This window comes from Motacilla alba, chromosome 2 (genome assembly GCF_015832195.1).
Source record: "Motacilla alba alba isolate MOTALB_02 chromosome 2, Motacilla_alba_V1.0_pri, whole genome shotgun sequence".
NCBI lineage: Eukaryota > Metazoa > Chordata > Aves > Passeriformes > Motacillidae > Motacilla > Motacilla alba.
In genome coordinates this window covers 48,758,029-48,775,354 of record NC_052017.1, presented here as the reverse complement: position 1 = coordinate 48,775,354, position 17,326 = coordinate 48,758,029, and the positions used below count along the sequence as shown (strand labels likewise).

The 17,326-nt window shown below is 40.2% G+C and overlaps 1 protein-coding gene across 2 annotated transcripts in view; it reads left to right on the top strand.

Annotated features, from left to right (window-relative positions):
- Positions 1–2,937: 2,937 nt before the first annotated feature.
- Positions 2,938–17,326, top strand: part of LOC119697418 (programmed cell death 6 interacting protein) — a 30,248-nt gene continuing 15,859 nt past the window's right edge. For both annotated transcript variants that reach the window (XM_038128185.1, XM_038128184.1), the window contains exons 1-5: positions 2,938–3,262; positions 9,241–9,295; positions 11,060–11,129; positions 14,165–14,292; positions 14,700–14,853. In XM_038128185.1, coding sequence (XP_037984113.1) covers positions 3,057–3,262; positions 9,241–9,295; positions 11,060–11,129; positions 14,165–14,292; positions 14,700–14,853 — 613 coding nt within the window. In that variant the 5' untranslated portion in view covers positions 2,938–3,056. The remainder of the gene's footprint in view (positions 3,263–9,240; positions 9,296–11,059; positions 11,130–14,164; positions 14,293–14,699; positions 14,854–17,326) is intronic.

Below are 17,326 nucleotides of genomic sequence, written 5' to 3'. Positions count from 1 at the left end.
GCGTCAGTAACCACGGTAAGGTTTAAATGTGGTTATAATGCGTTTATGCTGCATGACTTTAAACATTTTAGGGGAGCCTGTGTTAAAGTGGTTCCCTTAGATACTATCATAAATCTGTTGAAGAAGGAAGTATGGTCTGTTGTTTAAAGCACAGGACTCTGAGTCAGAGGATGTAGATTATGCCCCCTCTACTGATAACTACTGACTGTGGCTTCCTCATCTTTAAATTGGGAAATAGTACTTAGCTAGACATAGGTAACACGGAGACAAGTCATTACTACTTATAACATTGTAATTGTAATAATCAGAATAAAGCCTTCAGGAGTACTGATTTATTAAGAGATCTGTGGGAAAGAAGCAAATAACTCGTTTGAAGTTCTGGAAACTTGTTCTAAGACAATGTGAAAAATTCCTCTGCTGTGTTGATGGATGTTCAGGAATGCAAAGTACCAGTCATTCCCTTCATTAAGCAACAGCCATCTAAAGGTCACTGGGGCTCTAAAGTAGAACTATGATCTCATAGCTGCAGTTTTTGCCCTTCCCTGTTCACACCCTTTCCGTGTTTATGAGTGTTACGCTGGAAGGTATTGATGGCTTCCATCTTCCATATATAGGCAGCCACGTATCTTGTAATGATGTGTAGGCTAACTATAGTCCAGAAGGTCTTGATATTGGAAACTGTCCAAAGTTAAGAGTATATCTTAAGATTGATCAGAATGCAAGCTGATGAGAGAGGAGGTTTTCCCTGAACAGGAAAGTGTGGCCAGTGCAAGGCTAATTCAAGCTAAGAGATCAAAATGCTTGCAAGTGTATGTAGGCAATAAAGCCTTGAGGGAAAACAAGCCCTGAGGAACTCATGCACCCAGATAGGAGTATGGCACGACTGCCTACTTTTTGTGTTCATTGTGGGATAAAAATACCTTTTTTTAATGTAGAATTAAGTAAATTATAACTTGGTTTATAGTATAACTAGTGCAGGGGTGCTAGAAACTGTTAATATATAGTTGTATGACTATATATATAAACTACAGACTATATAACATATAGTCACATTTTGTGACTACAGCAAAGTTTATAGCAGAAGCAATCTGGCAGAGCTCCAAGGGCACCTACTTGGGCCTCACTGAAGGTGACTGGACGCTGCAGAATGAGGACAACTCCATCATCCCCTTCCCTATGCCTGTGCCTGGGAAGGCCTGGATGCTGTTGCCACAGTATCTTTGGATTGCATACAGGAACATTTAATACTGGACAAGCTGCCCCTCCCAGTGGTGACAGGAGTAGTTAAGACTGATTTCCCAAGCTCTACCCTTTTCCTCTTATGCACCACCACTTTAGACATTCACGAGATGACAAAGACAGCTCTGCTTAGTTCAGAACACTTTCAGAATGATCTCCTGCTTTACAGTAAAACTTGTGGTCTGCTACAACATGAGAAGAAATATGTAATTTTAAAAGCACTTTTACAATTCCTTTTATGGTGTCATCCCCTGGTGTCTTATGAAAATATCAGGCTTGGAGGCGTAGCTGTCTGGAACAAGGGGCAGAAGAAAGGGGGAGATGAGCACAAGAGCTGAATATTCCCTTTTGGTCCCCAGACCAGCCAGCCTGGCAGGCTGAGCGCCTGTTTCACTCGCCTGAGCCACGCTGGGCTGAGTCAGCAGAAAGCAGGCGTGATGTGAACAGCTGATCCATGACTACACAACACGAGAATCTGTTCCTTTTGCTGCCAATAGAGACATTTCAACTTTTGCTACAGAGAAACCCCGTTTCACTTTAATTTAAGGCAGCAACTCTTAGGGTGGGTTGAGAATAGGACCCTGTGAGGCATTACATGCCTGTTTGCTGTGCCACCTTTCTCAAGGCCACCACTGTCACTGCCATGTCACAGTCTGTGCCCCCAGCTGGTGAGGTTTTCCCTTGCCACACCCAAGCTCGGCAGTCACATCTCGAGTGCTCGAGGTCACTGCCTTCCTGGGGTCCCACTGGATGTGCTGACCCTCTGATAGCTAGGGGTTTATTTGGGGAGGGAGCACTGTGCCCTTCTCCCCTCAGGCAGCTGTCCCGGGGATACCAAACCCTGCATCTCATAGTCTTAAATAGTCTTAGAGGAGGTGATGATACTGAACCCATCAAGATTTGAGTTCCTCAAGGTGTGAATTAAGTTTTGTACCTTTTTGTACCTAAATTGTTAATCAGTAGTTGTAGCTGACAGGTATGATTAAGTAATTGCATAGTGAGCACCATATGGTGCCAAACTCTCTTCGTAGTGTCCAGCAACAGGGTGAGGAGCAATTGCCATAAACTAAAACAAGAAGTTTCACATCAACAGGAGGAAGAACTTCACATTCAGGGCAGCCAAGTACTGGAACAGGCTGCCCAGGGCGAATGTCTGGAGACATTCCAAATCCACCTGGACATGTTCCTATGTCACCAACTCTAGGTGACCCTCCCCTGGCAGGAGTGCTGGACTAGACGATCTCCCTTCCAACCCTAACGATCCGGTCGTTCTCTCTGCTTGCATGCTTGGCTAACCTTTTGTTTTGACAATAAAATAATCCCAAAATGGTTTGTCCGGACAAGAACCACCACGAGTGAGGACGCCAGAACTCAGCAGACCCCAGACTCAAATGGAGGGAAGAACTGCGCCTGCGGATTAATTAGCACCACAAGCGACAGATATTACCAGCAAATAGGAACTTGATTACTAATTCATAAGAAAGCTATTCAATTTAGAACCAGTAAACGCCGATGCCTTTGTTAATATGTGTAAACAGCATAAAGATTTGAAAACCGGCGAGCCCGCCTTTCACGGGTCACCACCCGCCCCTTCTCTTCGCGCAGACCGCGGCTGGGCACTCCCCCCAGGCTCGGCTCCCCCCAGGCTCCCCTCAGGAGCCTCCCGCTCCGGGGGCGGCGCCGGGAGAGCGGCGCGGGAGGCGGGACAGGGCGCGCGCGTGCGCGGCGCTCCCGGAAGCGCGGCGGCGGACCGGGAAGGGGAGCCCGAGGCTGCGGCGAGGAGCGGCGGTGGCGGCTCTGCCCGCCCGGCGTCGGCCATGACGAACTTCATCTCGGTGCAGCTGAAGAAGGCCTCGGAGGTGGACCTGGCCAAGCCGCTGTGCAAGTTCATTCAGCAGAGCTACCCGGGCGCCGAGGCGCAGGCCGAGCACTGCCGCGCCGCCGAGGAGCTCAGCAGGCTCCGCAAGAGCGCGCTCGGCCGCCCGCTCGATAAGCACGAGAGTTCCCTGGAGACCCTCCTCAGGTAGGGGCCCCCCACCCGCGTTTTCTCCCCCTTCCTCCGTCTCCCCCAGCCCTGATTCCCCGCGGGCCCCCGGCGGCAGCTCCGGGCCCTGGGCGTGGCGGAGCCGGAGCCAGGTGCGGGCGGGCCCAGGTGTGGGCGGCCGTTCCTGCCGGGAGGAAGCGGCTGGGGCTGCCCGGCCGGCTCCGGCGGCCTGTGGGATGCAGGCGCCCCGGCGCTCCGGTGTCCTGCCGCATCCCGGGATCCCTGGCCCTCGCCGCGCCACTCGGGTGTCGTGGGGTGTCACATGATGGCAACGCAGGGAGGGGAAGGCCTTGTCCCCATCATCATCCCCTTCCCAGTGTTTGTGTCGTGCCGGTAGCTCCTAGGTGTACGTAGAAATTGTGAAACCAGAGAACGTTAAGGGTTTGGAAGAGAGTTTAAAGATCATTTAGTCCCAACCCCCGCAGCCGCCATGGGTAGGGACACCTCCTAGACCAGGTTGCTCAAGGCCTTATATCCAGCTTGGCCTTGAGCAGTGTCAGGGTTGGGGCATCCACAACCTCCCTGGGCAATCCCTCTGCCAGTGCCTCACCTCTCTCACAGTAAGAAGTTTCTTCGAATGTAAATTTCCCCTCTTCCAGTTTGTATCTATGACAGACCGTTTTGTTTTCCACATAGGGTTGGTGTTTCTTTCTCTTCAGTGTTACCTTTTTCTTTTACAGCTTTCTTTTCACTTCCTGTTCAGTTCTGTGTGTGGATTTGTTTTTGTATTTTGTTACCAGCGTGATTTCCTTTTTTTTTTCTATGTTTAGCAGCTTCTTAATGTATTTGCAGAGTCACATCCTTTCTTTTTTTTCTGCTTAACACAGTTTGCTATCAGAAAGTTTAATAGAGTTTCTGTGGTGCTGGAGTTACCATAGGTTAGATGAGCAAAAATTCATCTGTGCCTTCTCCCTGGTGAAGTGCATAAAGCCTGCATTAGGACTAGCATCTCCATTGTCCTATCTCTCTAAAACACTTAGGGATTGCAGTGTTGAGAAGAAAGAGGAGCTACTGGAGAGGGTCCAGAGGATGGCCACAAAGATGACTAGGGGTCTCTCTTACTAGGAGCTGGGCCTGTTTAATCTTTAGAAGACTAGAAAGGATTGCATTAGTGCAGAGAAATACCTCAAAGGCTAGTTTTAAGTGGATGGTGCTGGTCCCTTCTCAATGGTGCCCAGTGACAGGATGAGGAGCAGTGGCCATGAGTTAAAGCACAAGAAGTTGTACCTCAACATGAGGAAGAATTTTTTTATGTTGAAGGTGACAGAGCATGGGAGCTTGTTGTCCAGGGAGGATGTGGAATCTCTGTCTCTGGAGATGTTCAAAACCCACTTAACAAGTGCCTTGCCAAAAAGAAGGCAAGTTTTGTGAAATAAGTTACTGATGACTATCAGTCCTTCACTGGGTGTTTGGGCTGGAAAAGCTCTGACCTCACTGATTGTTTTTTACAGTAGCTTTGTAGTTCCCTGTTCTGTTTCTGTGTACTCCTGTGTATGCTTTTGAAGGTACTTGAGTTTATGCCTTTGAAGGTCGGGGAAACTGTGAGCATCTGTGAACTGAAAGAGGAACTTTGCTACCCAAATTGAAAAGCGTACTGTTAGGTTTCCTTGGAATTGAGCTTCAATCGAGCCTGCTAGAATTGAGCTTCCTTTTCTGAAGGTGCCAGTCAGGTGTGTTGTTAGTCTCTGTGTGAAATCCCCGTTTGGCCCAGCCACATTGTGCGATTTCACCCGAACAGTTGCTCTGCAGCACTAAAAGAAGGCAGCCCACTGTTCAATTCTGATCCTTACACCTTTTCTGGAAGGCAACATGTACGCATGGCATTCTGAGCAACTTGAATGAGTTCAGTGGAGGGTCAGATAAACATCAGAGATGATGCAAAAATAAATAAAAGTAGTGTTTCGGAAAGCCAAGAGTCTGAGCGGGACCTCCCTCTTTCAGAGCCAGCTAATTATTAAATGAATTTATCCATAGTATGCAACTTCACCTCAGGTTTTCCCTCTGACTAATCAAGGGAAACCACTTGCAATTGCATAATTACTGGCTTTGAGTCTATTCCATGTGCAGTGATCTGTTCTCTCTGCTGGTGATTGGTGATCAGCAGATGAATTTAGCTGGTCCAGATGCTATTGCAGTAGTCTGGAGCTGTTGAATGTAGCTCTGAACTGATATAAACATGAAGTGATATCCCTCCCATGCAGAAGTTCTTCTCTTAAAATATCTGCATTTTTAATTGTATTGCTTGAGAATATTTGTTCTTTTTATAGTGAAAGTGAGATAAGATGTTGGTCTGAATTAACTGTAAGTTAGTGAAGATAAAACAATCAGATGTGTGTTTTCTCTTATTTCTAACAAGTTATGCATGTTTGGTCCATGTCTGACCACTTATATTCATTACAGTTGCTAGAAAATAATTTTGCTCTTACTCTGGAAGTGTATTCTGACATATATTCTCTTAATTATTCTGTAAGGCACAGTTATTTTAAGCTGTCTGCGCATCCAGAAGTTTGAAGTATCCAGGTGAGATACACAAGTGCCTAAATGCCTTGTGTTTCCTCTGAAAATCTCCTTGCCTCTCCAACTTTCAGTGTTTTCTTGTTGGTATTTAAGAGCAATACTCAGTCTTAATGTTTAATTTCATTGAAGTTGGAGTTTAAAACTTTGTTGGTGAAGTAAGGTTAGAAGAACTAATTAGAACATTGCATACCATTTGCATAGTTTTACTTCCTTAGGGCTTTTTATAGACCATAATACCTAGTAGAGCATTGTAGACCATTTAAGTGTTAAGAAATGAGGGCTTACTCTTCTGCCAACTAATCTAGGATTTGCCCATGGTTTTGTAATTTCTAGAAGCCTTGTTTTGCTGAGTAGTCGCTACAGAATTTTTTTTTCTTTTCTGAAAGAAATGAACCCTGTTGCAGCCACATTTCCTAGACAAGCATTGACCAATAAAGCTTGAATGCATGTGGTGTGCTGTTGTTCAGCTGCTGAATGCAAATGCTTCTCTTGGAGAAGCATTTGAGATAGATGTGCCCCTTTTCACTGGGTAACTGGGAAAGACCTCAGCCTGCTTCCAAGCTTTCTTTGTTTTGTGAGACTGAGTGCTCTGAAGGTTATGTAGGTGAGCTTGGTACAGATGTTTCCCCTTAAATTCTGTCGTAGCAGATTTGATTTAGTGATGCTTTTCTTTTTTTTTTTTTTTTTAAATTCTGAGTATAATTATACCTTCAAGGGATTCCTTGCTTCCTCTAATACTGAGGACAGCCTGGATTTTATTTCCTTTTTCTAGAGACATGGGATAATGGTGCAAGTTTATTTTGCTAACAACTCCTGCAGTTTAAAAAAAAAAAAAATCAGGAAAAAGAAAGGGGGAGGGGGTGGGAGGGGTGCATGGTTTTATTTTGAATGCTCAAATTCCCTTAGGGCTGAAGGTTGCAGTTGCGGTTTGCAGCTGTGACTTCAGGACTTTGGTTCTTATCTTGAAGAGCAAAGACAGATCTTTGGTCTTTTTGATGTTCTTTTGAAGGAGATTTTTCTGTATGATTCTTTGGAGGAGGCACAGTATTTGAGTTTAATGCAGTACATAAATTTTAGTTAAATTCTAATTTTAATCTTGACTTCCTACTCATTTGATGACCTTTTTTTAGCATTTAGGAGTGTATAATGCCAGTTTTGATGAGAGATTGCTGTATTTTGAGCACTTGATCTGTGTTGCTGACATGTTCCCCCCCCCCCCCTTCACTGCTGCAGTTGTAGTTCTTCACTGGCACAGCCAAACACACCACTCCTCTGTGTTATGCCCTGTGTTCTCTGTATCTTGATAGCTTAAATGATTGTAAATTTTGTTTTAAATTACACCTTTGTATTTATTGTCATCTCTTGTGTGTAACTGACTTGTGCATCCATTGTGGCTTTTCCTTCTGTAGTTACTTTCTGTTTTTGTACTGATGGTTTTGTGCTGTTCTGTGGTTAACATCTTCATTTACCATTTTATATATTTAGTTTTATGCATACTGTTATATTTATACCATTTATATTTATAAAACTAAAACGCTTTACGTGGTTGTGTTCTGGGATTTTTTTTTTTTTGTCTGCAGAGTTTTAAAGAGCTCTTAAATCTTGAGTAGATTTTCAAGTTCTCTAATAAGAAGAAATAACAACACATGCTTAAAATAGTAAAGAAAACAGTGACATAAATTCTGAACTTGTTTAAAACCAACCAAACAAAAAAGCCCTTTTTAGGAGGAGTATACACCTCTCTGGCTTATTTTGTCTGTGGTAATGTTGACACAAAGAATAGTCTGCGGAGAGCCAAGGCTTGGGCACACCCGGCTTCACAAGGACATTTGACAAGCTTTGCTCCTTTACTCCATCCTCATGGCAGATGAGGACAGTGTAATCGTGGAATGTGGGAAGACAGCTTGGCTTTAGTGCTGGCTTTTGGTTAACAAATTAAATTGAGTCAAGAGGAGACAGCATGCAAAGTCTTCTTTTCTTTGTGATACTGTGTTAGAGCAAGTGTGTTGAGACCAGACCAAGGCAATGGAGGAAGTATATTTAAATATATAGTTGCAGTAATCTTCAGGGCTAGTTATTGTTTTTAACTATGCCTTTCACAAAGTTGGAAAGTTGTTGAATCTTGATAAAATTGCCATCACAGTAAATATTTGCAGACTTTTTTTACCCTTACAAGTAATTTCTTTCAATTCATTTATTGGTGGAAGTCCTGTTGCTGTTGCAGATTATTTTAGTTTTTTACATGGCTTGGTATTGTGTCTTAAATTGCAGTGGCTCATTTGAAGTCAGAAACGTGTAGTCTGATGTATGTTGGCAGATACAATTAACTGAAGAATACACTAATACTGTTTTTATTGTATATGAGTTTTGAAAATTTTTCTTGAATTTTTAAACAAATGTTTTTTGTCTGTACAGCACATGTCTTGTACATGCATCTCATTCCTGTATCTGTATCCTGTATCATTATTTGATAGTGAAAGGAACCAGGAGCGAGGCTAGTCCTGTTTCATAGATTGTGAAAACCATTACTGCAAGGTGTTTTGTATATTGGGAATATAAGTTCATTATAAAACTATTTGACCAATATAATGTTAAGCACATAGCTGTATGACCAGTGCTACAGGAAGAGTATAGGATGCAGGCTTCACATGTTATGTGTTCTTAGCAGTTTAAGGGTTTCATGTTCTGCATCTAGCCTGTCATGTTTAACACATGGTGCAGGTGTAGGTTACCACTCAGGAAAACTAGGAATTCCTTACTGTTGTCTGGATATATCGTGGGAGGGACTGTGCTTTACTCAGTATATTATCTTTCTGACATCCTTTCCTAAACATCTTCCACTGTGACTAGACAAAATACTGGCATGTAGAAATTGTGGGTTTAATTCACTGTGACTACTAGAATATATTCCAGTGAAAATTGAGTTTGCAACTAAATACTGTACAAGGCAAATGGCATATATTTCACATACATTGAAATTGGGTTATAATAGTAAGATCAGGAGAGTACAGTGTAGCATGTAACATGTACAATGTTAATATTATATTAAATGCTGTACTTAATTTACATTTGCAGCATGACTTAAAGTAGTCATTGTCCGCCTGTATGTATACAGGGACTCCTTTGCATGGTGCTCTTTTCTAATCCACCATCCATCAGGTAGTGATATCTAGATCAGCTTTGTCTGTGATACTGTTTTACTTCTGACTGAGACAGGGTTCCCGTGTTGTCTGTGAGAACCTCCTGTTGAACTTGTTCCTGTACTGAAAGAGTCCCTGTAGACAGAAATTATCCATCCTGCAAATTCTCCATTTCTACAAATAAACTTAACTTACTTGTGTGTAGGATTTTTGTGCCCTTCTCCCTACTTTGTATGCCAGTTTAATAAACCAAAACTATTGATTTCATTTATCTAATAGCTCTGTCTTTTTTTTTTGTAGATACTATGATCAGCTGTGTGCAATTGAACCAAAGTTTCCATTCTCTGAAAATCAGGTAAGAAGAGTGCCAAACCAGTTACTGAATCATGGCACCTATGATGTGTGACTTCCCAGCCTGTACCTAATCCTCTAATGAGTACTTTTATTGAACAAGACAGCTAATCTCTCTGAGCCTTATTTTCCTAATCTCTGTTTGTTTTCTAGTTGGTGCTCACATACAGTCTATGCTGAAACTTCACCTCTAGTGGACATAATTGCCTTTGTTTTACAGATTGAGAAACATTTTGGCCTTGGCTAAGTGGTCACTGTGGTCTAGGGCAGAAAGGGTTGGGTTGTGCTGATTGCTCTTCAACTCTCCGCTTTCCAAGAAGTCGATTTCATGCTAGCTATGCTCTAAAGGATTTTAAATTCATAATTTCTGTGGGAAAACCTATAGAAGTGGATGGAATATGATCTTTGTTTTCTGAAGCAGTAGAGATGTTTGCTTTACAACAGAATAATCCATTTAAGAGCTTATCACTTTATTCCTGCCTCTGCATGACATAGTTTTTATATAGGTATGGTGTTCATTAGGGTTTGGGATATTTTTCTTGACATATTTCTTTAGAATTGTGTCTCTAGAGAGAAATTCAGCTGAACTACTCCCTATTGAAGGCTTCTTCAGGTGGAGACTGGAATAGATCTGTAGGCTCCTGTATTTTGTTGGAGAAAGGTGTGGGTTTTCTTTCAATATGTTTACAAATATGTCAGAATTTATATTTCTTTATCAACAAATCATACTTAAATGGTAATATTATGATTAAAAGGAGAAATTTATTTAAGTCTTACAGGTTCTGAGTAATGTTAATTTGTTTCTAACTTCTACTTGAGTTTTGCATGAGCTGCATTTGCTTGCAGCCAAGAGCTGCACATTGGTTTTCAGTGAGCAAATCCTTTGCTATGGTGATCTGCAAACCCCGAGACAAGGAAAACTGGAAAACTTAGACAGCAAGATCTGCATGTCTGTAAACTGTTCCACCTAAAGGGAGAAGTAGTCTGTGGAAGCAGCAATGCAGCTGGGGACCAGAACATCCTGCAGTAGTGTTGCTGGTAGAGGAAAATATACTATCAAGCAGTACTGTTGCTCTTTTTGAAGTGATTCTCCCTAAGCACTTTAAACTGAGGTAGTTTGCCATCTTTTCAGGTTTGATACCAGTTGCCTACAATTACTTGATGAGGTGAAAAAGGAATTGAATTGTGGAACTTGAAAGCAGATTCAATGAAGTATTTGCATTGCCTCTGAAGTATATGCTGGAAGTATAAATAAAACACACTGTTTCTACCTCCATTCTCTTTCCTTAGGTCATTTCCTGATAATGCTGCTATTGAATTCACTCATAATGATGAGTGAATTTTGGTATTGCACAATAGATCCAAATACATGGGTAATTTGGCACACTGGAAACAGCCTGGTTGGGTGGTTTCCTTAACCTGTGATTATACCAACCCATCAGCCTTACTGGGAGAGGAGTATCTTGTTCAGAAATAAATTTATCTGTTGCTCAGAATATGAACAGAGCTGGAAAATCATTCTGACAATTTCTGTCTTGTCTACTTGAAATGTTTTGAGCAAACTAACAGAAAAGAAAAAATGTAGCATAATTTTGTTTTGAATACTTCTTGATGATTTCCTTAAACTTCCAGAATGTTTGTAATGTTCCAAGAAGTAAATGAAAGGTTTTATGAAATTAGAATATAAGGGCTAAATATATAGATTTGGGGTAAGTTAAGATTATATTTGATTTTAGAGGTAAAGATCTTTGTTTTTCACGACTTCCAGGTCTGCGTAACATTTACATGGAAAGATGCTTTTGATAAAGGATCACTTTTTGGAGGATCTGCCAAATTGGGTATGTGAATATACCAAAAAAACAAGTATTACTGATACTAAACTTTGAGAATATTTTTATGTAGTCGAATTAATGTCTTTCTGGCATTCTCTATATAGCTTTCAAATGAATTCAACTGTATTGGTAACAGATTAATCACTTCAACATTGATAATCAAAAAGTAAGCACCATGCAAATAATTTTTACAAATTGAGATTTTTATATTAGATTTCCAGAGGCACAAATAGATGTGCAGTCTGATAGTAGTTGTACTGTGTGCTTCTCAGATGTTTTCTGGGATCAACTCCAGTTTATACTAATCAAAATTGTTCCTGTTAACATTAAGATCCAGTAGATTTTGGGTAATGCAGCTCTTCCTGTTCTAAATGAGTAAGATGAAGAGTGCTTAGGAGTGAGTGTGTCTGCTCCAGAAGGGAAGTGATGGTAGCTGGCTTCACTAACCTAGTCTTGATACCACATTTTTAGCAGAATAGAATCATTTGCCTGGCGCCAAAATTACTCTTCTATCATTTCTTTTTGAAATATTTTCATACGGATTTAAATACTTGGGAAGAAAAATATTGGGTTTTTTTCCCATGAACCTAATGAGTTTGAGTCTGATTTGTTTAGTCATAGAGGGACAATCCTGCACACAAATTCAGGGTCATGAAATGGATTTGGGACACTTGCCAATACAAAAGTAAGACTAAATCCTTTGAGTAAGTGAGGAGCGGTTCAGTTGTGTGTCATCATTCTTTAGTATTTCTATTTATACCTAAGTGTTTATCATGATCAGCATTGCGAGATGACCATTGCAATTTTAAAGTTCCAGACAAAGCTTGAAAAAGATGTTTGAACTTTACTCTGGTTTTATTTTTATTAAAGTTTTTGCCTGCTTTATACAGCTCTGTTAGCAACTACTGGAAGTCTTTGCAGTTTTCTATGTTCTGAATACACATGCTAACAGCTGTGCTCGCGTGAACTATATCTGTAACAATACACCTATGCATACCTGTGCATACTCTGGTGAGCCTTGCTTTCTGTTCCAACTGTTCTAAGAAGTCCTGGATAATTGGAAACCTTCCTGAAGATGCTTTGTTTTTTTTGGTTTTTTTTTCTCAGATCTTGACTTGTTCTTTCTTCTTTGGGCCTAATATTTAATGAGGATTGAATCAGTTTCTTTGTAAAGTTCAGAATGTTTAGTTATGATGTAAACATAGTCTGTAAATCACTAGAGATCTGTAATAATTGTGAGTAAAAAAATCAGGAACCGTAACAATGATGATTACCATAACAATTTGAATAAATGTGATGTTACTGCAGCTTGAGGAAGCTTGCCTGTCTACAAGTTAATTATATACTAGTCTAAATAATCTGTGAGGTAAATTGCCAGAGATTTATGCAGCAGTCTGTGTCAAATATCAAAGAAGTTTTTGACTGAGATGTGAGTAATGCTCAGCTAACAAGCAATGGGATAAGGGTAATTTTGGAACTTTGAAGCAGATCTTAGTGGAAAGAAATTAACAACAGGAGATGAGAATTGGTGGTGAGGTTTTTCAGTGTAAAGCAAAGCTAGCAGTAATCAAGGAAGCAAAATTTCTCTTGACTTCTAAGAGGAGTTTCCAGCTAGAAATTCAGTGTAAAACTCCCGAGACTTCTGTGGCAACAAGATGCAGGGATGCAACTTGAGGATTCTGGCTCCTGCTGTGGTGCCGAACTGTTTGCTTTCCACCTTCCCCTGGATCCCAAGTCTGTATCGCAGTGGTAGCTGACAGATACTGTGACTGTTTGAAAAGTGACTGAGTTCACAGCATGACACGTAATCTGAAATATATTGACTAAGTTAATAGGTAGTGCTGTAAACAGATGAGTCTGTGGAAAAGCTGTATTGCTGTAGTAAATCACGCTTGCAGTGTGGTCCAGAGTATAAAGTAATTCTGCACTTCAGAAACTTTCAAGCCATATTTTCTGTCCTGAGTTTTAGTCTTTTCCAAGTCAAAACAACTTTTGTCTGAGTTCAAGACCTTATTCTTGGAAAAATTCTGGAAAATAAAGTTAGAGAAGGGAGATGATCTAGGTAAAATAGTGACTGTGACAGTGTAACTTGCTTGGAAACAAGTGGGGAAAATGGCATGTCAGATTTAGGCTTGCTTGCTGCAAAGTTGGTGCAGGTTAGTGAGCACTAACATAGAAGCTTCAAAGAGGTGTTAGTAAATATGTAGCTGTTTAAGAAGGCTGGATGTCAAATGAAACAAATGTACATCTTGAGTACCTTCATGCTTTAATGATAACTGTACCTGGGTTTGTGATATTGTCACTCCTGTATTTTCCAGGAGGACTGTCTAGATACTTTTTGACACTGTAGGAGCTAATATCTGCAGTATTTGTTTTTTTCAAGCACTTGCGTAGGGCAGCTAATCTTTTGAAAGCAATTGATATTCAAAATGGTTCTTGTTCAGGTATTTCTAGTTTCAGAAGTGTGGGCTCCATCCTCTGGACCTATGGAGTACTGCAGGAATCGTTTCTGGGCACTCTACACTGCTGTCTAGTGAGATCAAGTTTTAATTAAGTAAATCCTTAACTGTTTCAGTACATGTATAAAGAAGATATTTTTCAGCATTTTCAGCCTGAAACAATAGCTTTAAAAGTGAAAATTTCCCTACATTTAAGTAGATGGAAAACAGAACATGTCTTTGTAATTGGTCAGTTATTGCAAAGTGATTAATGAGTGGAAGTTCATATTTCAGATGACCACTTGGTAATGCTTCAAGAGCCAAAAAGCAACACTCTAGTTAGAAAGACTTAGAATTTATTTTTGCTTTCTGTAGTTGCTCACATGGAAACATGTTGTGGTTGTACTAAATTAGACTTTGTAAAGTCTTCAGATTGAAGATGACTTCAACTTGAAAAGTTCAGTAAGATTGGGATTTGTTTGTTTTTACTTGAAACTATTGATACCTTGACTGATAAGAGTAGTGTTGGCCTCATGTGTAGGATGCTACAGAACTGAAGTTTATTTTCTTAACAGTCTGGCTAATTGTTTGTCTTGCCTGCAGCTCTGGCAAGTTTGGGATATGAGAAGACCTGTGTTTTGTTCAACTGTGGAGCACTGGCAAGCCAGATTGCAGCAGAACAGAATCTGGATAACGATGAAGGACTAAAAGCTGCAGCTAAGCACTATCAGGTATAGAGGCTCCCTGCTTCTTCTTATGAATTCAGAATTTGTATTGTTAAAACATAGAACAAGTATCTCTCCATTTTAAATCTATATACACATTTATAAAAATATATATGTACATATTCTCCTGTTCCTTATTGCAAAGATGGATTGGACCTGGTCTTGTGTCATATTTGTTTATCAGATGTAACCAATATACCATTATTTATAGTCTGTCACGGTAATGGTCTCATTGTAAGTGGCTACAAGAACAAGAGGTCACAAGGGTTTTTTTTTTAGTGGCTAAACAATAAATGGGAGGCCATACACCAAAGAAACTTTTTAAAAAAATATATGTATTATATTTGTTAGTATAAAATGGGAAAATGTATATGAAAAGAATGGGTGATAATATATTATTTTGTTTTACTTAGTTTGCTAGTGGTGCATTTCAACACATTAAAGACACAGTTTTGTCAGCCTTGAATCGAGAACCTACAGTGGACATCTCTCCAGACACAGTTGGGACTCTCAGTCTTATTATGCTGGCTCAAGCCCAAGAAGTCTTTTTTTTGAAAGCAACAAGAGGTATATTTTAGTTTTTGGCTTGTATATTTAAGGGCACGTTACAACTTGTCCCCAAAAACTTAGAAGTGTTTTAAGTTGCTAAGAGCCTGTCAAGGGTGTTTCAGAAGCTTTTATGTTTGCCTTTTCTGATCCTCCACATGCTCCTTGCAGGTCATTAAACACAAAATACAGATGCCCCTTAAGAATTTGTCTAAGGTTCACCTGGCACTGGCAGTGCAGTTCTCCTATCTGCTTTTTTATGTTCTTCTTTACAAATGATATTACTGAATTTTTTTTCCCTTTCCCCCTTGAAGACAAAAGACTCTCTGAAATAACTGAGAGTACTAAAAATGATGCATAAGGGGTTTTGCAAGTACTCCCCTACTCCTCTGTCTAGCGAGTGATTTCATGAGAATTTAGAAAGAAGTGACTGTACTAGAAACCAATGAGATTTTCTAAGAATTGAAGGGAAACAAATTCTGTTTGGTTGCTCCTGCTTTTAACAGAGAAACTCTTTGACCAATTCTTCTAGAATGCCCAGCTGATCTCAGAAAGGGAAATTCTGCAGGTAGAACAAAAAATCGTTTCCCTGGATGTTAAGGATTGATTGTGAAATACACATTCAAAATCTAGCTATCTTAATAGAACTATTAGGAAACTTAGTACGATTCCGCAGAAAATGTCTTTGAAGCCTATCTTTGATACAAAATTTCTTACTCCTCTGCTCTTCTTTCTTTGTTCAGAAAAAAATGTTCACCTAGAAGTTACAGATAGTTAAAGGTAGAACTAAGGGCATAGAGGTCAAATGTGATTGCCCACAGATGGCTCTCTCTCCTGACATAGTTTGGAATACTTTGGAGGAAGACGTGGGTTATCTGAGCTGCAATGTTTCTTGTCTTCACAGGGAAGATATCTGGAAACTCTTGCAGCCTTTCTGCTTTTAGGAGAAGCTCAACAAGAAACTGTTGTCCTTCAGCCAGCTGATAAATTATGTTTATTCTTTAGCATGCTGGTGGTAGTATTTTAGTCTCTGGCTGTTTGGACATTACTTTGAAATAAATTAGTACAACAAATGCTTGAAGTATTTCCTTCAGGAACGGGGCAGGTGCTTCCCTCATTTTGTGTGACGAATAGATTGTCGTCCTCTCATTTCTTCTTTTCCAAAACATGAAAAAGACAAAACAAGGGTAATCCAAACCCCAGGTGTGCACAGTGACCTGAAGATTTTTGTGATTACTCCTAAGACCACAAGTCTGACAGTGTAATAATCATCTGATTATGAAGGCTATAGATTTTGCTGGATTTAGGTTCTTTTCTCTGGGAGGAAAGACATTTTGTGAAGAATCATGTTTGACTATTACCTTCAAAAACCTGTTTTTCAAGCGCAAATTCTTCAAAGTTAGATCTCAAAACAGAAATTAGGCTTCTTGCTGCATTACCATTTACCTTATTTAGAGTTTTCTGGGCTTTCTCTCATGTGAGATAGTCCATTTATCAGCTTACCAGCTACAATGATATTTCTGATACAACTGAGTTTATTTAGAAGTTAAAAGAAAGTATAAGTGTTTGGCAAAAGCCAAATTGATCAGTCATATCTAACTTCATTGCATAACTACAGACCAGTTATTTTAATTTCTGAGCCTTTCCTAATATTTTCTTTAATTGTCTTTAAGTCTGAACATATTTGCTTTTCTGAATCAAGTCTTATGTTGTAGCTGCAATATTTTAAAGATCCCTGAGTAAAAACTACAGCTTCTGATAGTGACAGATATATTCTAAGTTGTCTGCATGGGCAAATGAGTCTCCTCTAACATTTTCTTTGTCAATGGAAATGTAGTTAATATGCCAGTATTTTTTGCCTTTCTTAATGGTCCAACTATAAGAAGGAAGATGCAACTACTGCACATTTGGTGAGGCTAGAAAGGAAAGTCATTTAGGTTTTTTGTGTGGTTTGTACTGCACCAGACAGGAACATTCTAGCAAAGAAGAAAGGTGATATATCTCATATATATTTCTCCCAGGCTGGCCTCTAAATCTTGTTCAGCAGTGAAAAGATCTTCCTGGCATACCTTAAGCATGTTTACTTCATAGAAGCTGAATATAGTATATCACAGCTCATGTCTGAAATGTGTGCTCACACATAGATGTGTGAATATGCTGGTATGAGCAGACCACTTGGGAATTCTTGTGGTTGAATTTTGGCAGATAAACATACTCTGCAGAATTCTTAATCTCCCCATAGTCCACAGTCATGCTTATCAGTATGTCAGTACCTAAGGGTCACTGGGTGCTTATTTCTAAGGGTGGCTATTCAGAGTGGGCAGCCAGAGTTTGCATTGACTGCCTGCCTTGTCTTGGAAGCTGAATTGCTAGTGCAGGCCAGAGGTTATCTTCATGTCTTTTATAAAAGGAGATAATCTCCAGCCTGCACTACCAATAGTGCCTATCTCCTTTATAAAAGGAGATAGAGAGTTGCAGAATGATCCTGTTCTAG